Genomic DNA, 25432 nt, shown 5'->3' with positions numbered 1-25432 from the left:
AGGTTAATTTGAAAAAGATGGGCGAAAGATATAAATGGATGGCTGACAAGAGACGTATGACTGGTCCTGACCTGTGTGTGGGTGATTTGATGTGGTTCTCCACTAAGAACATTAAGTTGAAAGTACCCTCTTGGAATTTGGGCCCAAGATTTATTGGTGCTCACAAAATCTCGGGCATTATTAATCCGGTGGCGTTTCGTCTGGAACTTCAGCAGAACTGGAAGATCCATAATGTGTTTCACAGGTCTATGTTGAAGAAGTATGTTGAACCTGCTTAACCATCTCCTTTGCCTCCTCTTCCTGTCTTGGTAGATGGTAATCTGGAGTTTTTAGATCTCCAGAATACTCAACTCGCGTGTTCTTCGGGGTTCCCTTCAGTACCTGGTGCATTGGAGGGGATACTGTCCTGAGGAAAGAATGTGGGTTCCGGCTACAGATGTCAATGCTAGATGCCTTGTGAACGCCTTTCACAGGGCACACCCGGATAAAGTTGGTCCTGGGTGCCCAGAGGTCACTCGTATGGGGGGGGGGGGGGTTTCTTTCACGCCCTGCGAGTGATCTGAGAAGATCTGTCAGACTTGCTGCACGTGAATCTATCTGACAGATTGCTTTGTTGTGGCTTTGGGCAGGATCCCACCCCCTCACAGGTTCTGCTCATTAATTTGTTAGTGATACTATTTATACCTGCCCCTCACTATAGCCCTTGCGGTTTATAGTTTCTCCTGGAGTTCTCTGCTGGTGTTTGGTTGATCTCCTGCTCCCAGTTAGTCTTCAGTTGAGTCCTCCTTCCTTCCCTTCTGTGGTTTGTACTAGCTAGGCCTTAGGTAGATGTTGGTTCCTTCATCTTGTGCAAGGAACTGGTTGTCTTTTCGCCTGCTCCCTAGCTGAGCGTTTGTGTCAGTAGCAGAAGGGCTTAGGTTGGAGTGCATGAACACTTCTACCATCAAGATTTGTTCATGTTGGTAGCAGTCAGGGAAAGGCTCAGGGATTGTCAGGAGGTGGCCCTTCCCTGTTCCCTAGCTGTGGGGCCTAGCCTGCAGTTTTGTTTAATTTTGTTTTGTTTTGTTTGCTTCCCTTCCCTCACCGACTGTGACAACACTGGAGAGACGGATCAAATGTTTCAATGCATTTGTCAGCCGGATCCGGAAACAAATGCTAAGTGTTTGCATACGGAATTCTGGATCCGGCAGGCAGTTCCAGCAATGGAACTAGCTGCCGGAATCCAACAATGCAAGTGTGAAAGTACCCTTACCCCTCCAGTCCTGAGTTTTTCACACACCCTGGATGCTTGTTTTTTTGTTTTGTTCCAATAACATGACCTCTACAGTGGTGTAGATAATTACACATTTACACACAGGGTTTTAAAGAATAAACAATTTTTAATGGGACATTATCAAACTTTTAAAGCATTGGAATAATTAGAATAAAAAAAAACTGCACTTAAATACTCAACTGTCTTTAGTAGTGTTGAGCGAGCATGTTTGGCCGAATACCAGTTCTGCTCAAGCATCACTATGCTCTGCACATGGCAGTACTCAGCCGAGTACCGCATGTGTTCGAGCGCAATGCTCGAGTCTCCTCCCAGCACATTTTGCGTCTGCTAAGCAGCCAATAAACGTGCAGGTAAGTACTGGCATTACAGGGATTGGCTGGCCGGAACACGTCATTGGGTTCTATACAGCACCTGATGACGCGTGTTTGGCTCATTCTAAGTCAAGAAGAGCTGAGGATAGGAAGGGACAGAGAGTGTAGGGAGGGTAATCGAATATTATAAGTGTACAAAAATATTTCAGAGACCCAAAAATCCTTGTAAGGACTATTGTGTGTGACAGCAGCAATATATATTTCAAGCGCATCCTGCGCTAAATACCTGTTTCAAGTGTGCGCATTCCTAAAACATCAGTGACATCCAGTGCAGTTTTTCTATAGACACTGCAAACTGTGACATTACCTGTGGTACCTGTCTTGTATGACATTTCCTCATCACAAATACTGTTGTAAATTATTTTGCACATACACTTCCAAATCCTACGCTACTGTAGGCGTGACATATTTTCAAGAATATATCACATTTAAAATGAAGAAGGCGAGCAGTAGGGGACAGGGAAGTAGCCTTGATGCTGATGGTGTACGCAGAGGCCGTGGCCTTGGGCGCGGAGAAACTATGCCTGCTGCCAGAGCACAAGAAAAACAATCATCCAAGATACCTAGCTTCATGTCCCAGTTTGCAGGGCAGCGCAGGACACCACTCGAAATCAGCCCAGTGAGAGCAGGTGGTCGGTTGGATTGCAGCAGATAATGCTTCCAGTCGGTTAAGCTCCACCCCATCTTCCACCAAGTCCAGTCTCAGTAGCCAGGAGTCTGGTCCATACAATCCTCACCCTGATCCTCCTTCCTCCCACCATTTACAGTGTGGCCGAACAAGTGATCCCACACTCGGATAATCCGAGGAGCTCCTTTCAGCGCCATTACTTGACTTGGCCCTCTCGCCAAGCACGATTGAAGAAGGACATGAGATCTTGTGCCCTGATTTCCAACCTCTTGAGCCTCCACAGTCACAAGAACATGATGACGGTGAACGGGAATTAGTGTTTAATGAGGTGGATGAGGAGACACAGTTGCCAATGAGTCAACCGCAATTACTGTCTCAAGAGGTTGATGAAGAGGATGAGACACAGTTGGATATCACTGGGGTTGTGGTTAGGTCAACAAATCAGGAGGATGATCAGAGTGAGGAAGTGGAAGAGGAGGGGGTGGAAGATGAGGTCACGACCCAACCAGGGAAGGTGAAAAGCCGAGCAAGTACAGCAGTACAGAGGGGGAGGGATCTGCAGCACCGTGACAGGCTGGAAGAGGCAGTGGGGTGGCAAAATGGAGAAGGCCTATTCATTACGGAGTCCCCAGCCGCCACTTTTTCAAGGTGTGCCGTGCCCGCCTTACACCAACATGTGTCCTGACCAACGCAGTTACTGGGAAGGTCCACTCAACCACGGACACATGGACAAGTGCATTCGGCCAGGGACGCTACATTTCCCTGACGGCACACTGGGTGAATGTTGTGGAGGCTGAGAGTGAGTCGTACCCTGGGATGGCACAGGTGCTACCGACACCAAGGATTGCAGGCCCTATGTTGATCAGGGTTTCCGCCAGCACCTACGTTAGTGGCTCCAACCTCCACCTCCTCCTCCACTTCCACCTCCGAATTATCCATGTGCAGCACCACTCAGTCATCAGTCGGTAGCTGGAAGCAGTGTAGCACTGCAGTGGGGAAGCAGCAACAGGCCGTGCTGGAGCTGATATGCTTAGGGAACAAACAGCACACCTCCGCAGAGCTGTGGCAGGGGATAAGAGACCAGACTGAGCTGTGGCTCTCGCCACTCAACCTACAACCAGGCATGGTTGTGTCCGATAATGGCTGCAACTTGGTGGCGGCTTTGGAGCTCGGCAAGCTTAGACACATCCCATGCCTTGCCCACGTCTTCTACCATGTGGTTCAGCAGTTTCTCAAAACCTACCCCAATTTGCCTGAGCTACTGGTGAAGGTGCACCACGTGTGTGCACATTTCTGCAAGTCACCAACAGCTTCAGCCGGTCTGCCAACAATGTAACAGCGCTTGAAATTGCCAGCTCACCGGCTGTTGTGTGACGTGAGCACACGCTGGAACTTCACGTTCCACATGTTGGCCAGGCTTTGTGAGCAGCAGAGGGCAGTTGTGGAATACCAGCTGCAACATGGTTGTCGCCTTTCCAGTCAGCTTCCGCCATTCACAAGCAAGGAGTGGGCATGGATGTCTGACCTCTGTGAGGTTTTAATAAACTTTGAGGAATCAACACAGATGGTGAGCGGCGATAACACGATTATCAGCGTAACCATCCCACTTCTGTGTCTACTCAAACACTCGCTGCTCAGAATTAAGGACGACGCTTTGCATGTGGAAGAGGTGGAAATGGGGGAAGACATTACACTGGATGATAGCCAGACCAACCTCAGTTAGTCTTCTCAGCGCGAATTGGACATTGAAGAGGAGACTGTTGCCTCCGCTACAGAGGGTAGTACCCATGGAAGTTTAATTCCATCTGTTCAGCGTGGGTGGGCAGAAGAGGAGGAACAGGATGAGGAGATTAAGAGTGATCCCCCTGATGACAACAGCGAAGTCTTGCCTGTTGGTACTCTGGCACACATGGCTGACTTTATGTTAGGCTGCCTATCCCATGACCCGAGTGTTATAAGCATTTTAGACAACACAGATTACTGGTTGTTCAACCTTTTCGACCCCCGCTACAAAGAGAACTTCTCATCTCTCATTCCTCTGGTGGTGAGGACGAGCAAAATGGTGCAATACCAGAAGATCCTTGTTGAAAAATTGCTCCAAAAATTTCCATCTGACAACGCTGGCGGCAGAGTCTGTAGTTCCTTGGCCAACCGAAGATGGGAGACAAGGGGAACACACAGCAGTTCCAACAGAGGCAGGGCAACACTCTGCAAAGTCTGGGACAGTTTCATGACACCCCACCAGCACCATCACCCTGATGCGTGGCCTAGTGTCACAAGGAGAATAACATTTGGAAAATGGTGAAGGAGTATATAGCAGACTGTGTCAGCATCCTCAATGATCCCTCAGTGTCTTACAACTACTGGGTGTCCAAGCTGGACACGTGGCATGAACTGGCGCTCTACGCTTTGGAGGTGATGGCCTGCCCTGCCGCCAGCGTTTTGTCTGAGCGGGTATTTAGTGCTGCTGGTGGCATTATAACAGATAAGTGTATCTGCCTATAAACTGAAAATGCTGACAGGTTGACTCTTATAAAAATTAACAAGGCCTGGATTGACCATGACTTCTCGACTCTAGCAGAGGAAAGCAATTGAACATAAAGGCACTTTAAATGTGTTGTTTATAATGTACTGAATACACTGAATTCCCATGCACCCCTTCCACCACAAACAAGGGTATATGGTTGAATCTTCCTTTTCTCATCCTCCTCTTCCATTATATCAACATGCATATTCGTCACATATAATGCCCTTGCATATATGCCCTTCACCTACAATCTTTTACAGGGTCAGCTTACCTGAAGGCCCTCTCATAATTTTTTTAGAGGGTCAGCTCACCAGCAGGCGCTCGCATATAATTTTTTACAGGGTCAGCTCACCTGCATGCCCACACCTAAAATCTTTTACTGGATCAGCTCACCTACAGGCCCTCACCTAATTATACCTAATAGGTAATTTGCACGCATGCTGCCTTGCTTGGATATGGTAGCCGTTTCTCAGGCTCCCTCTCCTGAATCAAACACTGATCCCCCATTACCCGTAGTTACAATTGTTTGCGCTAACAATAACATCGAAAGTTGATAGGCCAGACATCCGAATGGATCATTGCAGTCATGGGGACGTGCGATCCGCCCCAGGTTAACTAGAGTCACCAAAGCGGCGGCAGGCCCTCACCAATAATGTTTTAGATGGTCAGATCAGCATGCCCTTGATCCAAATGTTTTTGAGGGTCACCAGCAGGCCATCAATCATAATTTTTCAAGGGTGTGTATGATGCCCTCCTTTATGTGTAATAAAGGGTGTATTGGAGTGCCGGTTCCTTGTAATTTTTTGCAGCCCTTTCCCTTACTGCATAGGCTTTATGAGTGTAAGAATCCCACTACCTGAACAATTTTACCACAATGTGAATGAGGCCCTCCTTTATGTGATATACAGGTTGTATCGGAATGCCTCTTCCTTGTAATTTTTGGCAGCACTTGCACTTTATATACAAGTAAATATACAGAAAAGAATGTTTCCTATAAATTTTTCATCTAAATTAGATTTTTTATTCGGTTTTGTGCATATTTTTGTCTATAAAAGCGGCGTACTATTCGGACAACATCGTTCCCAGCTGCAACCTGCAAGTCCACGATGCATCCAGACATCCTCCCCATGCTGTTATGGAAAAACCACCAAAATTGTTCCATCAATTTCTGACATTTTCCTATGAACCAGACACCCTCCCCCCTTCAGAGCAGGGGGTAGCTGGTTTAATGCTCAGGTTCTCCCATTGACTTCCATTATACTCGAGTGCTTGGTCGAGCACCCGAACATCCCGATGTGTTCGGCCCGGGCACTACGATGTATAGTCTTTAGACAATACTTTTAAAAAAAAATATAAATATTAAGCAAACAAATGAAATAAATAAAATACAAATAAATATAAAGTGGAAAAGAAGATTTATATAATATATGCCTCTCTATGTAGCTGTGTCTTCAGGAGAGGTAATGTTTGCATTAAGAAAGATTAGCTGTCTAACTTTATTTGGATTCAGCCTGCTTCTTCTTTCAGAAATTATCTGGCCGGCTTTTGAAAATATTCTTTCTGCAGGCACAGAGGTAGCGACTATGCAAAGTCTCGTCTTCGCAATAGTTGCTAGCCTTTCATAAATTGTCTGCCTTGTTTTCCACCAGGCCAAAGGGTCTTCTGTCCTTGGAATGAGGGACTCTTCAAGATACCCTCTCATTTCTGCCATTGCATGCGAAGTAGGGTTAAAAAAGGTAACTGCATCGGCAACTCTCTCATCGAAGTCCGCCCAGAAAGAAGGTTGTTGCTCCGACTGAAGAGGAGCTGAGGGGTCTGTAAGGCCAGTATGAGGTTGATCCACTTGCATACTTGACCCAATTCTTGCAGCAGCCATAGTGACACTTTTGGAGGCTTCATCAGCTGCTACTGGGTCATGAAATGCCCTTTGTTTAAATCTGGGGTCCAGAAGGGTTGCCTCAGCCAGCTGTTGAAAGTGCTCAATCTGGTAAAAGTGTTTTTGCATTTCATCTGTAAGTGCATTGATCATTTCCATAACAGGACCATAATTGGAGATAGCACCGCGTAATCTCTGGACGACTTTTTGCAGTCCCCTTGCCATCAAAATTACCTTTGATGCAGTCATATATCTGTTGTAATGAGAAAGAAAGGACAAAAATTACTAAATGCATGTTATCAGACCTATTGTTGGCCATGTGGTTTGAACTGTAACAGAATGATACTTTAACCCTTTAAGGACCCATGATGTAGCCGTTCGTCCCGCAAAAAATGAGACCTCACACAATTCTCTGTACACATAGCTACAAAAAAGTTATATGGTAAATCACAACAAAAAAAGAGTGCCAAAACATACCATTAATGAATCATAAAATGTAATTTTTATTAATAACAATAGTTAAAATATCCACAATACAAACTTTGAACAAGCGGGGACAAAAACACAGTAGCACACCACCTCATAGATGAACTCAGAACTTTAGCAAATTACAACAATAGAAGATGACCTCTAAAGATGTTAATAACACATCCCATTACAGGGTAAACCGGTCATATAAATATAAAGTGCATATGCATTGGAAAGTGTGCCAGAAAGTGACCTGTGCATATTATGAGCAGCAAAATAACTAACAAGTAGACTTGCTAAACTACACATGCAGCATGAGTGGCAACATACCAATGAGGAAAGAGGTGAAGACAGGGTGGTGGCGCTCCTCGACGCGAGTGTCGCGTGTGATCGCTTCCTTCCTACTGTTTTTGTCCCCGCTTGTTCACAAGTTTGTATTGTGGATATTTTTACTATTGTTATTAATAAAAATTACATTTTATGATTCATTAATGGTATGTTTCGGCACTCTTTTTTGTTGTGATTTATCTAAGTATCGGGAGTGTACCGTTTAATTGAGACCGCATGGAGATTTAAAAAAGTTATATGGGTCAGAATATGGTTATGAAAAAAAATAAAAAATTTCCTCAAAGGTTTTAATTTTTTTTCAGTATTAAAGCGCAAGAAAAATTATACAAGTGTGGTATCGTTGGAGCCGTACTGACCTGGAGAATGAAGGTAACAGGTACATTTTACCGCGTAGTGTACAGTGTAAAAAAATAAAAAATAAAAACCTTTATCAGAATTGCGTTCTTTTTCCCTATTCCCCATTTGCCATTATAAAGTACAACTTGTCCCGCAAAAAAATTACCCCTCATAAGGCTATGTGAATGGAAAAATAAAAAAGTTAGGAAGGCGGGGAGTGAAAACTGAAAACGCAAAAATGGAAAATCCCAGGGTCCTTAAAGGGTTAAAATTATGCTGTTTAAACGGTAAATATATTAAATGAATACACACCTTTCTGCGCTGATTTCCATAGTAACCTCTTCAAAGGGCTTCAGTACTTCACACGCATCTTTTATTAAATCCCACTCCTCAAGCGTCAGGGTTGGAAGCCTGGGGTTGACCAAAGCAAGTGTAGCAATTATCGCTTCTTTCATCCCCAAAAATCTTTTCAGCATGTAGTAAGTCGAATTCCATCTTGTTGCTACATCTTGCTTGAGCCTCAACTCTTCAAGGCCCATTTGCCATTGTGTGGCCTTCAGTCTTTCAGTGGCAACAGTGCTTCCGTTAACGTATTCTACAATATTGTTGACCTTTGCCACCGTCTCCTGAATGTTTTTCAAACTTTCCCATACAATTAAGTTTAATGTGTGGGCAAAGCATGGCAAATGCTTCCATCCAACATTCCGGATAGCTGCTTTTATGTTGCTGGTATTGTCAGAGGTACACACGACAACTTTGTTTGTGATGCCCCACTCTTCACAAATTTTGTTGAGTTCCGTTGCCAGGTTTTTAGCGGTGTGCCTCTCTGTAAAGGAGAAGCAGTCCAACAGACAGGACAAAAGCCTAAAATTTTCATCAACATAATGACAAGTGACTGCCATAAAACTAGTCGTCGTGCGTGATGTCCAGCAGTCAGTTGTCAGACACACGGCAGAGGCCTTGCCTACTCTGACCATCATTTCAGCTTTAATAGTGTTGTACAGCTGAGGTAAGACAGTGGCCGATAGAGTCTTTCTGTTTGGCAAATTGTACGAAGGATCAAGGGCCTTCACAAAACTTTTAAATCCTTTGTCCTCTACAATTGAAAACGGTTGGAAATCCAGAGCAATCATTTTAACTAAGTGCTCGTCCACTTTGCTCTGTCGGATGGGGCCAGTTGGCGCTCTCACATAACTCGTCATCTGACTTTGGCGAGACCTTTGTACAGGGGTAGCAATTCCAGATGTGGTGGATGATTCTGTAGAAAGGGTGCAGACCGTGCCAGCTGAGGTAGACGCTAATATGGATTCATCCAAGACCGATGTGGATATTGCTGGATCCTCTTGTTTCACTTGCATAAGCGATAATAACGTTGGATGTTTGTTCTTAAGATGGCGTTTGAAATTTGAAGTGGATCCTGTTCGCCCTGAAAAAGTATTCTTGCAGATCTTGCATTTTGCCTTCTGTGGACCAATTTCCTCAAAATAAATCCATATATTGCTTCTCTTTCTTGAAGCCATCCTTAGTACTAAAGGTACTAGGGCTTTTCCTTTTACATCAAATGTATTTACATAAACTGAAAATTTTAAATGAATAAAATATAAGTAAATCAATATATTGAAGTTTTTTCAAACTTTGTTTTAAAAGCTATATATATTTTTTTTATATTAAAGAAAACCTTGGGGGACACTTTGTAATACGGTAGTTATAAAACAGAATGCTCTAATCAGACTGATCAAAACTGAACAAAAAGGGAGGAAAAGGTTAAACAGAAATAGTTAAATTTTATGTAAAAAGCAAAAAATAAAACCCCTAATATACTTGAAAAATATAAAAGATGGGGTTAAATCAAGTCAATAGATACCAAACATGGCAAGTGTAAAAATTGCATGGTTCCTGTACAATGCGTGTGAAAGGTTATGCTACACAAAATTGTCTGTAGGTGACGCTTTAAACAGGTCACTTTAGATTTACCAACGAATTATGGCCCCAGAATTGTTGCTCTCATTTAGACGTTTGCGGTGACGGCTCCTGAGCTTCGGTTCACTTGCTTGTCAAGCCGACTCAGCAAGTGACTCGAAGATTCGATACATGAATCGGTTCTTTTGAATGAACCGATTCATTTAAAAGATTCAAACTTCCCATCTCTAGGGTCATGTCCTTGGCTAAATACTACCACCATCATCACTGGCAGAACCCCTATTTTCACTGCACTGCTCTAGGGCCTGCGAGAGGGATCAGTGGCCCTAAAACACCCCGGTTATTACCGTGACATTGCAGCTACCATCGTGAGACGTAGTCCCTGTCCCTACATCAGTTGCTACTGTAGAATCCTGGGTCACTGCATATATAGACCCCAAACCTGTAGTCACTGTGGTCCATGTACTATAGATCGGGAAGTTACTGTACATCCGTACAGCATTTCTTCACCCATCACATTGCCCCGGTACTTAGAGATATGATGGGATGTAAATTATTAATAATAACGAGGAGGACGTTTTCCCATTAATAAAGAAATGTACAGTCAATATATCTCCAACAGGAAACGGCCGAGAAGAGAAAAAAATAAAAATCAAATAAAGTTCCTCCGAGCCTTATAGTAAATCTGGATGTTAATTGCTTTAACTCATTGGAGGAGGAATTCAGAAACAGATAAGCAGATATCTATGTGACATCATCTCTTCCATTGTAAAACAGAGAGAAGGCGTTAAAGGGTTGTCTCGCTTCAGTAAGTGACATTTATTATGTAGAGGAAGTTAATACAAGCCACTTACTAATGTATTGTTGTTGTCCATATTGCTTCCTTCGCTGGCTGGATTCATTTTTCCCCTCACATTATACACAGATCACCCTGCAATCCATCAGTGGTGGTCGTGCTTGCACACTATAGGAAAAATCAACAGCGTCTCTGGTGGCCGGGACCATGGGAGTGCACATAGGCTAGTGCTTTTACCTATAGTGTGCAAGCACGACCACCACTGATGGATTGCAGGATAGTCGTAACCATGGAAAGGAGAATTGTATAATGCGATGGAAAAATTAATCCAGCCAGCGAAGGAAGCAATATTGGACAATCACAATACATTAGTAAGTGGCTTGTATTAACTTTCTCTACATGATAAATGCCACTTACTGAATTGAGACAACCCCTTTAAGTAAACTCAGTCGGAAATGTATAAGGGTAGAACAAAACACAAGATGTATGAAAGGCTCTTACCATTCACTGACTCTGATGTGGGGTTTTCAGGTCCACTCGTCATTCCACCATAGCTTTCCTGCAAGGATCCCACAAAGAAATGAGAAAAAAAGAACCCCAATTTATCCTATCAAAGGTCCCTAGAAGTACAGTAGAATGATTGCCTCAAGTGTCACTCAGACAGCATTCAACCAAATATTTTACACATCAGTAGAAATGGTTGCTATATTGCTGCATGAAATGATCTGCGCAGATCCTGGAAAAAAGCGAGACGGCTTTTCGAGATTAAATGATCTTTACGTTTTATCTTTCCAGATAACTGAGGTTCCCCAGGCCTCTGGCGCTTTTATTTCTACTCTTTAAACTTTCTTCAAACCTGCTGCCAAAAACTCTACTTCATATTCTAGATGAGGCTGCCCTAGAGATTAGTGAAATTTCATTCTGGATCCGATTCTAACAAACCGATTAGAAAATTGGATTTGGGCATTAATAAATTCGACCAGATTCTAAAATACACCAAATGCCCTGAAAAGTGGTGTATAACACTCTGAAGTCTTCTAGGACAGGATATGGTTTCACTTTTGTCTATCTCTCATTTAAAATTTTTCCTAATTTTCTCTCTCACCTATCCTTTTAAGCTCTTCAACGCAATAGTTAGTAATGTCAGACTGACACTGACAAATATTGCTATGGTTGATGGCGTTAACATACAATTTATTTAAAAACACACTGCGCCGTCAGATTTGTTATGCTATTTAAAATTTTAAATGTTCGAACAATTGCTCTTTATTAAAAGCAGGATCCTGCTGATGTTTAAACACAAACAGTGGTATTAGAAAAAAAAAAAAAACTGTGGCTTGTACTGAACTAGCCCTCCAAAAATTATGCTTTAACGAGAGGAGATGCTTGCCTGTATTTGTACATGCACAGAAATATTGGAAGAAACAGTGGCTTGTTCTTAACAAAAGTCTAAAAATTCTCCCTTTTTTTTTTAAGGAGCAGTAGCAGAACAGTGTGAATGTGGAACCTCACGGATAACAGTAGTGGCAGCACAGTATGGACCCTGACAGGTATAGATTGTAGACGGCAATGGTTTGGTTTATGCAAGCACACAGGAGACAATGGATTGTTTGGAAAACTAGACAATTTTTTGTGAATTAAGTGAACATTTTAACTGCATTCTAGATTTTTCTTTGTGTATTATCATGCAGCAAATCTGCAGCGTTGTACAGTAACAGCAAACTGAATACATTTTTAGCTATTCTCATTCCCAAGTGGCAGAAAAAAAAATCTGCTGTGAAAACTGATCTGTTATGCAGATTATATATCTGCTCGATGACAAGGGGTTGTCTCATCATAGACAATGCGGGCCTATTGCTAGGATATGCCCCCATTGTCTTATAGTTGTGGGTCCCATCTATAGAGATAAAGCCCCAAAAGTGAAAGAGGGATCACTGTGCATGCACAGCAGCCCTCCATTCATTTTCTATGGGGCCGGCGAAAATAGTCGAGCACTGGCTCAGCTATTTCCATCGAGGCCATAAAAGTGAATGGGAGCGGTGGCCGGTCATGCCTGGTGCCCTCCCATTCACTTCTATGGGGAGCCGGCTTGGTGGTGGCCGGACCGGAGTCCTCCAGCCACACCTTGCAGAGCTCCATTCCAGATATAGCCATTCCCAGCGGTGGAACCCGCACCTATAAGACAATGGGGGCATATCCTAGCGATATGCCCCCATTGTCTATGATGAGACAACTCCTTTAAAGTCTAATCAGCAAACATCAGACCATTGAGACCCCCACCAATCATGAGAACTGAAGGTCCCATACACTCGTACATATGGAGCGGCAGGTCATGCTGTTGCAGGTAGCTTTGGTATTGTAACTACACAGCTCTGTCCACTGTGTAGTGGACGGACATGGTTACTGCAGCACTGCTCCAACTTTGAGTGAGCGGGAGGAGTGCTGCAATAACGAGCTTAGTCTAGTTTGGAACAGTTAAATATCAGGGCTGTAGGGACCCCTACTGACCCAATATTAATGGCTTATCCTGAGGTGCAATAAGGGGAAAGTTTGACAAAATCCTTAATGGAACCAAAACCTTTGAAGCCACTACCTACCACAGATCATTTAGAGGGTGTACTCCACTGCTGGAAAAGTTTACTGGAAAGTGTCATTGCATCAGTCTAAAGAGGACTTGCAAAAATCTTACCTGATGATCCAGTAGGACATTTTGCTTTTCCTCTGGACACTCTTGGAAATATAGAGGACTGGGACATCTCTCTGGTGGATTTCTACTACTCGACTCATCTATAGAAAATAAATCAGTGACTGAATACATTGTCTATATGTGATAATCAGATGATGGGTGAATCAGACTTCTATAATGAAGGAAGGTCTCCTCTTACCCGATGATGTGAGGGGCTGGTGATCCTTCATCATGACGTCCTTGTACATATCCTTGTGTCCTTCTAAATACTCCCACTCCTCCATGGAGAAATAGACAGCGACATCCTCACACCTTATAGGAACCTGACACACACAATCATACAGTCATTCTCCAGACATCTCCTTGGCGTTATTGTATAATGTCCCAGCATTCCCAGCAGCGCTCACCTCTCTGGTCAGAAGCTCAGTGATCTTGTTGGTAAGTTCTAGGATCTTCTGTTCATGTATCAGTAAATAAGGTGGAGGACCGGTTATGGCTCCTGGGGTCCTGCTCCATTCTCCTGACACATGGGGTGTCACACACTCACCAGACGACTTCTTCACTACTGTGTAATCCTGTGTATGGGGGGACACCGATCACTACATGTAATCTAAGAGTCCTTCACCTTTCCTGTCATTTACCTGTATTATTAATAGAGAAAAGAGTGATGTCATGTAAGACTCTCACCTCTCCAGTTATCAGGTAGATGATCTCTAGGGTGATGTCTAATATCCTCGCAGCCATGAGGTCTCTGTCTGTGTCCATACTTGGTGGTTCGTTGATGGAAACCACCGTCGTCTATCAAAGAAAACTTTTTCTGTGGAAGTCCTGTATCTAAGTAACAAGGAAGATTTAGTGCAAACTCACATTTTTAAAACATCTTAGGCTACTTTCACATTTGCGTTCGGGGCTCCGCTTGTGAGTTCCGTTTAAAGGCTCTAACAAGCGGCCCGAGCGGATCCGTCCAGCCCTAGTGCATTCTGAGTGGATGCGGATCCGCTCAGAATGCATCAGTCTGGCAGCATTTGGGCTCCACTCCGCTCAGCAGGCGGACACCTGAACGCTGCTTGCAGCGTTCGGGTGTCCGCCTGGCCGTACGGAAGCAAACGGATCCGTCCAGACTTACAATGTAAGTCAATGGGGACTGATCCGTTTGAAGTTGACACAATATGGCTCAATTTTCAAACGGATCCGTCCCCCATTGACTTTCAATGTAAAGTCAAAACGGATCCGTTTGCATTACAATGAGAAAATTTTTTTTTATTTTTTTTTGTTCATGGTAATGCGAACGGATCTAAGCGCTTGCATTATAGGTGCGGATCCGTCTGTGCAGACACCAGACGGATCCGCACCTAAACGCAAGTGTGAAAGTAGCCTTACATGAACACTAATGTTGAGGGAGAGGTTGAAAATTATTAATCTATATTGGTACTACTTTGGGGTTTGGGGACTTTTTTGATAACTTTTTATACCATTTTTTGGGAAGTGAGGTGGGCAAAATTGCAATTCCCTCATAGTTTTTCTTTTCTTTTTATGGTGTTCAGTGTGCGGAAAAAATTACGTGATCCTTTTATAGATCATTACGGGCGTGGCAATACTAAACATGCGTAGTGTTTTTTTTTAAACAGTTATAAATGTGCGGATATAGGAAGAAGTTCGATATTTTTATTTATTTTTTACTTTGGTTTACTTTTATTAACACTTTTTGAAACCAGACCCACTTGGTTCTTGAATATCCAGTGGGTCTAATGGTTCTCAATACACTGTATAGTGTACAGCAGTGTATTTTCATTTACACTAAACATGATCAGGCTCCTGCCTCTGGCAGAAACCCGTCAGGCTCAGATACACCATAGCAAGCCGGATGCCCGAGAGCTCCCTCCCTGTTAACTCCTTCCATACAAAAGTCCCTATGGACCTCAACATGGAGGGGGCGAAACGGCCAACATCGATGCCAGCACACATGGTGACAGCTTGCTGCCATGATGAACCTATACGTCATGATGGTTTAAGGCAGTGCAGTCCATGACGTACTGGTATGTCATGGTGGCTTAAGGGGTTAATAACAGAGTCACATCTCAAGGCCTATTTAAAGGGTCAAACATTGACTTGTAGGGTAACTGCCTTACATCTGGTGGGATTAGAGGCAGAGCTTGCTAAGAGCTCATTTACATCCCTTTTACTGAGAAACATGGTATCCACTCCTGCTGATCATCCACTCCTGCCTGACTCCATATATGTATTTATCGGTGGTCGGTAACCCCATCTAGCATTCTGTCAGTGTATGGGGATACTCCGCTATATTTAAAAAGTTTTATGTCTTTACTTTTAAACTTTTCCCAGAGGGGTTTGAACTCAAAACCTCCTGCTTCAGAGACAGAAGCCTTTGCCAGGTGTGCAGCAGAGCACAGTCTTGTCTCTGAGAAGAATTCCTCTAACTAAACACGTTAAGTAGTATTGATGTACAATGCACTGGTATCTACAGACATTGGGGTAACAATATAAACCTATTTTATTTAGTAATCACAAAAACGGATCACATTTTAGCCATCTCTCTTTAAAAATAAAAATAAAACAAAATTATATATATATATACGCAGCAGGACCCAGTTTTGCACGGGTATATTTAATCTATTTCATTTAATAATTACGTATGTGATTAAAAGATATCAACAGTATCCCCCATAACAGTGACCTCTACAGCACCCCTCCCCCTTAACAGTGAACTCCACAGTCCATAGCATATATGAAAAGAGTGACTTTTTAAAATTACCTTTATTTGATGTTTAGGCGGGTATAGGTATGTATATAATAAAAACAGTGATGAACTACAATTACTGAAATTAATCAGTGGGGGAGTAGTAACCCCCAGAGAAAAACAAACATGGTGACAGGGTAAACACTCGAATACGGGCAAGGGGAGCTTTGGGCCCGTAAAACCGGATTTTTTGTGGGCAATCCTCCATTCCTCCCGTTTGCACCTTGAGCGGGACAAAGTCTTATTTCTTTCTTTTGGTGACCTGCAAAAAATATCTCGTGGTTTTGACATCTGGCCGCAAAGCCGAGTATCGTAATTGTACCACACAGTACTCATCCATTACTTTACCCCCTGATGAGCCTGATAAATGTTAGGCGAAACGCGTCGGGAATTTGTGTATATAATTAATTGTTCTTTTGGTTTAAGAGAGTAATGGTGACATTCATCCATTAGGATCACCATTCACTCTCCACCGTATCATCTTTGAGTATCTTCCTGTGTAGGGATTTCTAGGGACCGGGTAGCACTAGGTTTGGGGACAGGGAACCTCCACCATAAGGGGGTCGCCCTGGGCATAGCAGACCTATAGGGCCTCTAGGGGAAGTTCTTTTCTTTTTTTCAACCCTGTAATCCTTTCGGGTTAGAATTTTTTCCCCTTACCCGTATTCGAGTGTTTACCCTGTCACCATGTTTGTTTTTTGTCTTGGGGGTTACTACTCCCCCACTGATTAATTTCAGTAATTGTAGTTCATCACTGTTGGTATATACATACCTATACCCACTTAAACATTAAATAAAGGTAATTTTAAAAAGTCACTCTTTTCGTATATGCTATTTACTTCTAAAACTATTGTGACAAAGCATCTTCTAAGAAAACTTTTAATGCCGATAGTAATTTTGTGAACTCCACAGTCCCCCACCCCTTAACACTGACCCCCCCACAGTGCCCCACCTTCTTACAATGGGACCTTCACAGCAGCCCATGCCTTTGACCTCCACAGCAGCCCGGCAATTTTAACAATGAGTTTCACAGAACTCCACCTCCTTGACAGTGACCTCCTCAGGGGCCTGTCCCCTTAACAGTTACCTCTACAGCACCCTGCCCCTTAAAACTGACCTACATAGGGGACTGTCCCCTTATCTGTGACCTCCACTGTTCACTGCCCACCTAACAGAGACCTCCACAGCACCGATCCCTTTAACAGTGACTGCCACAATTCCCCGTTCCCTTAACAGTGAACTCACAGTACCCTATTGCCTTAACTGTGACCTCTACGGCAGTTGCCCTTTTAATAGTGGCCCCTGCCCTCTTAACAGTGACCTACAGAGTGTCCGCCTTTTAACTGTGACCTCCACAGCGGCCCGCTCCTTAAACAGTGACCTCCACAGCAGCTTCCCTGTTAATAGTGGCCCCTGCCCCCTTAACCGTGACCCCCTACACCGCCCTACCCCTTTAATGCTAGGGCTACATGACCACATGTGTTGCACGACTTTGTCTCAACAATTTTTATAATGATAGGCTATGGTGTCGCACTGCGACATGCTGTAACTGCGACACAACAGTCGCAAGATGGATGCTTGTAGCAGTGTAGTTATACCCTATGCGTCATGTGACTTATTGTCATCGTGTAGCCCTAACCTAAAGCTGACCTACAGCAGTGAAGAAAAATGGCTGGGTTATTATGGAAACCTGGAGTAAAACTGTGTGTATGTGGAGACTAAGGGCCTGCGAGCTTCTATTGGCTGATAAGGTACATGTGACCGTGTGTATGGCAGTTGGGATATGAAGAAAAAGACTTGGAGGCTTCTATTGGCTAAAGCAGGTAATTTTTTGAGAATCTATCAGGAACGGTAAGTCCTAGAGAGCTGAGACCCGGTCTAAAACCTCCCCGGACATCTGATGTACCTATGTGCCAAATTTGGTGAAAATTGGTCTGGTTGTTTAGTCGTGAATAAAGAACAGACAGAAACTAATTTTTATATATATATATATATATAGGAGACTAGCAGAAGAACAGACTTCGCAAAGGTATATTTCATCTATTTCATTTAGGCCCCTTTCACATGGTCAAGAATTTCACGCAGGTGCAATGCGTGAGGTGAACGCATTGCACCCGCACTGAATCCAGACCCATTCACTTCAATGGGGCTGTTCAGATGAGCGGTGATTTTCACGCATCAATTGTGCGTTGCGTGAAAATTGCAGCATGTTCTATATTCTGCGTCTTTCATTCACCGCAGGCCCCATAGAAATGAATGGGTCTGCGTGAAAATTGCAAGCATCCTCAAGCAAGCGCGGATGCGGTGCGATTTTCACGCATGGTTGCTAGGAGAGGATAGGGATGAGCAACCCCATTAAAGTCTAATCACTGTATTATTTTCCCTTATAACATGGTTATAAGGGAAAATAATAGCATTTTTTATACAGAATGCTTACTAAAATGTGGCTTTAGGGGTTAAAAAAATAAATAAAAATGTACTCACCTCATCCTGTTGTTCGCGCAGCCGGCAAAGTCTTCTTTCTTGTTCTTTCAGGACCTGCAAAAGGACCTTTGATGATGTAATCGAGCGCGGTGACGTCAGCGCAGGTCCTGCTGAATGACGATAGAAGGCTCTTCGTCATTAAAAAAGGTCCTTTGGCAGGTCCTAAAAGAAGAAGAAAGAAGACGAGGCCGGTTGCACGAACAAGAGGATGAGGCGAGTTAATTTTTTTAACCCTTCAAGCCACATTTTAGTAAGCGTTCTGTATTAAGAATGCTATTATTTTCCTTTTTAACCATGTTATAAGGGAAAATAATAAAATCTACAGAACACCGAACCTAAACGTCAGTAAGGAAGTCCGGGTTCGGGTCTGGGTACCACATTCAGTTTTGTATCACGCGCGTGCAAAACGCTTTAAATATCACACCACCCGTGTGAAAGAGACCTTAAGGTTTGTGTGTGTCGTTAAAACATATCGACAGTATCCTCCATAACAGTGACCTCTACAGCAGCCCGCCCCTTAACAGTGAACTCCACAGTCCCCCACGACTTAACACTGCCCCCCCACAGTGCTCCACCACCTTAAAATGGGACCTCCACAGCAGCACATCCCCTTAACTTTGACCTTCACAGCAGCCCGCTCCTTTAACAGTGAGTTTCACAGCACCCCAGTCCCTTGTCAGTGACCTCCTCAGGGGCCCGCCCCCTTAACAGTAACCTCAAAAGCAACCCGTCCCTTAACAGTGACTTCAATAGGGAACCGTCCCCTTATCTGTGACCTCCACTGTTCACTGCCCCCTTAACAGTGACCTCCACAGCAGCTGCCCCTGTCCCCTTAACTGTAACATCCACAGTGCCCGTCCCTTTAACAGTGACCTTCACGGCAGCATCCCCTTTAATAGTGGCTCCTGCCCCCTTAACAGTGACCAGCACAGCAGCTGCCCCTTTAATAGTGGCCCTGCCTCCTTAACAGTGACCTCCATAGCAGCCTGTCCCCTTAACAGTAACATCCACAGTGCCCGTCCCTTTAACAGTGACCTTCACGGCAGCTTCCCCTTTAATAGTGGCTCCTGCCCCCTTAACAGTGACCTGCACAGCAGCTTCCCCTTTAATAGTGGCCCCTGCCCCCTTAACAGTGATCTCCACAGCGCCCTGCCCCTTTAATGCTACGGCTACACGACACGTGTCGCACGACATTTTGTCTCAACAATTTTTATAATAATAGGCTATGGTGTCGCACTGCGACATGTGACATGCAAAAAATTCATCCAAGATGGATGCATGTAGCAGTGTAGATATTCCCTATGTGTCATGTGACTTATTGTCGTCCTGTAGCCCTAGCCTAAAGCGGACCTACAGCAGTGAAGAAAAACGGCTGGGTTGTTATGGAATCCTGGAGTAAAACTGTGTATGTGGAGACTAAGGGCCTGTGAGCTTCTATTGGCTGATAAGGGACATGTGACCGTGTGTATGGCAGTTTGGATTTGAAGAGAAAGACTTGCAGGCTTCTATTGTCTAATGCAAGTCATATTTTGGGAATATCTCAGGAACGGTACGTCCTAGAGAGCTGAGACCCGGTCTAAAACCTTCCCGGACACCTGATGGACCTGTGTGCCAAATTTGGTGAAGATCGGTCCAGTTGTTTGGTCGCGCATAAAGAATAGTGATGAGCGGCAGGGGCAATATTCAAATTCACAATGTTTCGCAAAGATTTTGTAGAATATTGGCCAGAGTAGGTCCCACTCAAAGAGGCGACCTTGGCGCGGTGAGTGGGCTTATGCATTTTGATCAAAATGTACACTAATGCCTCTAGTACAGCATGCAGTATGGGGGGCTCTACACTTTAAAATGGCGCTGAGAACATACTGTTCGTGAATTGGAGATTATATACTTGACTACGAAAATCGGCAATGTATTATTCGCATAAGGCCCCATGCACACGGCCGTTGTTCACAGCCGTGTGCGGGCCGTGGAACCGCGGCCTGGATCCCTCCTGAGAGCAGGAGCGCACGGCGTCACTGGTTGCTATGACGCCGTGCGCTCTCTGCTGCCGCCGCAATACAGTAATACACTGGTACGATCTATACCAGTGTATTACTGTACTGTGCCGGCAGCAGGGAGCGCACGGCGTCATAGCAACCAGTGACGCCGTGCGCTCCTGCTCTCAGGAGGGATCCAGGCCGCGGTTCCACGGCCCGCACACGGCCGTGAACAACGGCCGTGTGCATGGGGCCTTATACGGACGAAATACCGGTGTGGGGTAGGCAACTTTTCTATTGGTTGCTAGGGATGTTGCTAAGCTGCCCACAAGCTAGAAGAAGGGAGGGATGATAACCTGATATGTACGGTGTTAAAAAAAAAAAAAAATTATAATATATTTGCCATTCCGAATATATAGCGCTATATTCTAAATATTCTCGAAAAAAAATTGCTTTACGAATATTCGCGCTTAACACTAATAAAGAACAGACAGACAGACGGACGGACGTTGGGACAGACAAATTTTTATAATATAAGAGATATATATATCAGAGAATATACAGAGAAGTATCTTTCATGACGCTAGGGAGGCTCATTCCCGTCGAGGCCTGCTATTGGCTGTCCCTTAACCCCCCATCGCCACGCAGGGATCAGGAGCCACGCGGTATACCCTATATGAGGTGCCCAGGCATTAGGGGCATCATTATAGGGGTTGGATAACCCCTTTAATAATAAAAATAAACAATTAAAAAAATATAGATCATTATTAAGGTTGTGCACAAAATGCCAATACTATTAAATATAAATGCATTTATTCCATACGGTAAACTCCAAAATCGAAAAAAAAAATATGCGGATTCAACATTTTTTTGTTGCTTAATCTTCATGAATAAAAAATGAACAAAAATGCTTATTTCAAAATGGTATCAATAAAAACTACAGATTGTCTACTTGGCTTGGCCACATTTTCTACCAGTTTGCCTTCATCTACAACATAAGGCCACTTAAACTATTTTTTACAGGGACATGTTAAATTCCCAATCCGCCCATGTCGACTTACCTCCTTCCCGGATCCCTTATCACCCTCAGGATCAAATGTCCTTATTATCAATATTGGAGATGATTCTCCCACCGATAGGTCCTCAGTGCTCCACCACCAGCCCTCCAAATGTACTAGAGCTCCAAGGTCTATGTACTGAATGTATGGGATTATAATAAAACTCCTTGTAATACATGAAGTTCCAGAAACAGGAAGAAACCTGAATGGTTCCACAGACAGGAAGTTCCATGTGTTCCACAGACAGGAAGTCCTGTTGGTTCCAAAGACAGGAAGTTCAATGTTCTCCACAGACAGGAAGTACTATGAGTTCCACAGACAGGAAGTACTATGTGTTCCACAGACAGGAAGTACTATGTGTTCCACAGACAGGAAGTACTATGTGTTCCACAGACAGGAAGTACTATGTGTTCCACAGACAGGAAGTACTATGCGTTCCACAGACAGGAAGTACAATGCGTTCCACAGACAGGAAGTACAATGCGTTCCACAGACAGGAAGTACAATGCGTTCCACAGACAGGAAGTACAATGCGTTCCACAGACAGGAAGTACTATGTGTTCCACAGGCAGGAAGTACTATGCGTTCCACAGACAGGAAGTGCTGTGAGCTCCATAGACAGGAAGTACTGTGTGTTCCACAGACAGGAAACTCCTTGTGTTCCAAATAAAGGTTCCCTTACGTCCTAACCAGTGGCACAGATGGGGTATTCTGCCCCTGTGGACTGGTTAGGACAGGTAGAAGTTTAATGAACAAATAAAAAACACTGGCATGTACACGCCCTACCTGCCCCCAATAAAGAGGGGTGTAGCCCTCATGCTGTTGTGTTTTTTTCTGTCCTGCGGACAGGACGGGACGGGTGGTGCACTCCCCCCCCCCCCCCTCGGGGGGGAGAGTGTATTATTTTCCCCTTTTTTGATATTTTTGTTCCCTTTGGGAACTAAGCCGCTCCTTCTATGCGGCCGGAGGACGTGTCTCGGGCCTTGGCTAGTTTCCGCTCCTGCACTGAGCCCTATCACGCTTGGGCTTACCTCTTGCCAGGTGGTGTGGCCGGGGTAGGAGCGGGAGCAGCTGGAGCGGCGGTAGCAGCGTCCGCATGTTCTGCTGGGCGCCGCCATCTTGCGGAAGTGACGTCGGGTGACGTCACTTCCGGGTCTGTCTCCGGAGCGCTGCTGCGCTGCCGGGATTGCTCTTTTTGATTATTTAGGGCCGTGGGGGGCCTTTTAAATGTTTAGGTTCCCTCTCTGGGGCACATAGTTATATTTTGGTCATTGTAGACCAAGTTATAAACCCTTAAGATTACCCCGCCCCCTTTGTGGGCGGGACTTTCTTTTTGGCGCCAAAACGACCTATTTAAACTTGGTGAAGCTCCAAGTTCAGTCTCCTGGAGCGCAGCTTGCTGTTAACCTTGAGTGTGGTTTGGTGTTTGGTGCTAGAGAGTCTTGCTACCTCTGTGCTGAAAATCGTTGTTTCTATAAAAAAGCTTGTTAGGATCTTCTGGGTAAAGATCCTGAAACTTGCGATTAAGCTTTGTTTCCTTGAATTTTGCTAAATTCATGTTTCTTTAATTTTCAGCCATGTCGTCGACCGGTGACGGAGAGCGAGACCCCGGCAGGAAATCCGCGGGCAAGAGGCGCCATCTGCAGTGCCATGACTGCCAGATTGTCCTGGAGGACTCTTACGACTTCTCCCGCTGCCCACCCTGTAGGGCCAAGTCAATCCCCCAGTTGGAGCCATCTGTCCACGACATGGTTGATTGGGTGAAGGGGTACATGGAGTCCAACATGACCCAGGTCAACGCCTCCATCCAGGAATTGAAGAATGCCCTGGTCGCCAAGCGTCATCGTCCCTCCTCCCCCCATCGTGCGATGGAGGTATCGGGGAGTCAGGAGGCGAGGGAAGGTTCCGCCTCCTCCTCGGACGAGGAGGATGGATTTTCCTATTTTTTCCCGCTGGAGAAGGCCCAGCGGCTACTAAAGTCCGTCCGGTCGGGGGACCAGGACGTTGACCCGGGGGAAGCCTCATCCTCTGCCTCTAGGGGGCCTAGGGCCTTTAAAGCGGATGATTCTCTCCTATCTCTGATGAAAACAGAGTGGAGAAAGCCAGAGAAGGGTCCAGTGTTGACCAAAAGGTTCAAGGCCGTGTTCCCGGTCAGGGAGGATCAGGTATCTTCCTGGGGGCCTGTCCCGAAGGTGGACATGGCAATTGCAAAATTATCCAGGAGGACCCTGATCCCTTCAGACGACGGGTCAAGTTTGTTGGATCCGATGGACCGGAAGGCGGACTGCGCCCTTAGGCGCGCCTATTCCTCGGCCTCCGCCTCCGCCTCAGTCGCGATTGCGTCATCCGAAGTGGCGAATTTTCTGAAAACAAGGTTCTCCCAAATTGAGTCTGACCTGGACCATGGGGTCTCTAGGGACGACATTCTGGCCTCATGCAAGACGGCCAGCCTTGCCATTGATTACTTGTGCGACGGAGCTCCACAACAACTGAAGCTGGCATCTAAGTCGATGGCCCTTTCAACCGCGGGCAGGCGTCCGCTGTGGTTGAAACCCTGGAAGGCCGATACGACCTCAAAGCACAATCTGTGTGCCATGGCGTACGAACCCGGCAAACTTTTTGGTGCAGAGCTGGACCAAATAATGGAGGGGCTGTCGGACAAGAAGGGCAAGTCCCTTCCCCAGCAGTCCTTTCGTGGTCGGGGCAGGGGGTATGGTTCCAGAGCGGAACCGCAACCCAGACCCCAGAGGAATTGGGGTTCCCGTAGAGGAGGAAAATCCTCTCGGGGTTCTAGGCCTTAGAGGAGGTTCCTCTCCAAGAGAGGGGAACAGGTATCTACTCCCCAGTTTTCCTGGTACCCAAGAGTACCGGAGGGTGGAGAATGATTATAGATCTGAGGTTCTTCAACCGTTTCATAAGACAAAAGAAGTTCCGTATGGAAACTATCCAGTCAGTGACCAATCTTCTTATGCCGGGAGATTTCCTGGCAACCTTGGACCTCAAGGATGCTTATCTCCATATTCCCATCCATCCTGGGTCCAGAAGATTCTTAAGGATCGCGGTAAACATCGGGGGGGGGGGGGGGGGGGTCCTAAAGCATTTTCGGTTTGTGGCCCTCCCGTTTGGGATTTCTTCAGCCCCACACACTTTCACCAAAGTGGTGGTCTCTGTGGTGGCCGCACTAAGACTTCAAGGCTTGAGCATAGTTCCATACCTGGACGACTGGCTCCTCAGAGCTCCTTCCCAAGCGATCCTGTCCCAACACATCCAACAGGCTGTTACATTCCTACATCAGTTAGGATGGATAATCAATTGGGACAAATCCCAACTCCAACCAGAACCGTACAACAGACAGCCCATTCCCTCTCTGTACCAAAACAGGTAACAATCCGAACGTGGATGAGGATGTTGGGACTAATGTCTTCAACCGCAGAGGCGGTACCTTGGGCATTATGGCATCTACGTCCGCTCCAGTCGGAAGTATTAGCCAAGTGGAATCACAGTCCGGTAGGACTCAATTCCGTGCTCTCCCTGCCTTACAAAGTCCGATCCTCTCTGAGGTGGTGGTCCCACCTCATGGACGGCAAGTCCCTGATCCAGCCCTCTTGGATCAAACTTACTTCAGACGCATCCCTAGTAGGCTGGGGTGCGCATCTTCAGGACAAAACAGTCCAGGGAACTTGGACACCTCAGGAGAGGTTATTGTCATCGAATCTCCTGGAGATCAGAGCAATCAGACTAGCTCTTCTTCATTTTGCTCCCATCATTCGAGGGAAGGCAGTGAAGGTACAGTCAGACAGCATGACCGCTGTGTTGTATATCAACAAGCAGGGAGGCACGAGGTCACAAAGTCTCCTGAGAGAGATAGGGGTGATTTTGGATTGGGCAGAACTGAACCTCACCCACTTATCAGCCGTTCACATTCGC

At 45.2% G+C, this 25432-nt stretch overlaps 1 protein-coding gene across 2 annotated transcripts in view; it reads right to left on the bottom strand.

Annotated features, from left to right (window-relative positions):
- Nucleotides 1–21712, bottom strand: part of LOC122930676 (zinc finger protein 501-like) — a 45746-nt gene extending 24034 nt beyond the window's left edge. The window contains exons 1-8 of one of the 2 annotated variants that reach the window (XM_044284212.1): nucleotides 21509–21712; nucleotides 13917–14063; nucleotides 13637–13804; nucleotides 13429–13552; nucleotides 13233–13330; nucleotides 11045–11102; nucleotides 8140–9403; nucleotides 5831–6928 (exon numbers count right to left, since the gene is read on the bottom strand). In XM_044284212.1, coding sequence (XP_044140147.1) covers nucleotides 6235–6928; nucleotides 8140–9403; nucleotides 11045–11102; nucleotides 13233–13330; nucleotides 13429–13552; nucleotides 13637–13804; nucleotides 13917–13994 — 2484 coding nt within the window. In that variant the 5' untranslated portion in view covers nucleotides 13995–14063; nucleotides 21509–21712 and the 3' untranslated portion in view covers nucleotides 5831–6234. Of the gene's footprint in view, nucleotides 1–5830; nucleotides 6929–8139; nucleotides 9404–11044; nucleotides 11103–13232; nucleotides 13331–13428; nucleotides 13553–13636; nucleotides 13805–13916; nucleotides 14064–21508 lie in introns of those variants that run through there. The other variant, XM_044284213.1, reaches the window with a different exon arrangement.
- Nucleotides 21713–25432: the final 3720 nt, after the last annotated feature.

The sequence above is a fragment of the Bufo gargarizans genome, chromosome 3 (genome assembly GCF_014858855.1).
Source record: "Bufo gargarizans isolate SCDJY-AF-19 chromosome 3, ASM1485885v1, whole genome shotgun sequence".
Lineage (NCBI taxonomy): Eukaryota > Metazoa > Chordata > Amphibia > Anura > Bufonidae > Bufo > Bufo gargarizans.
The sequence above is the reverse complement of the archived record's forward strand: the minus strand, read 5'-3'. Positions and strand labels throughout refer to the sequence as shown.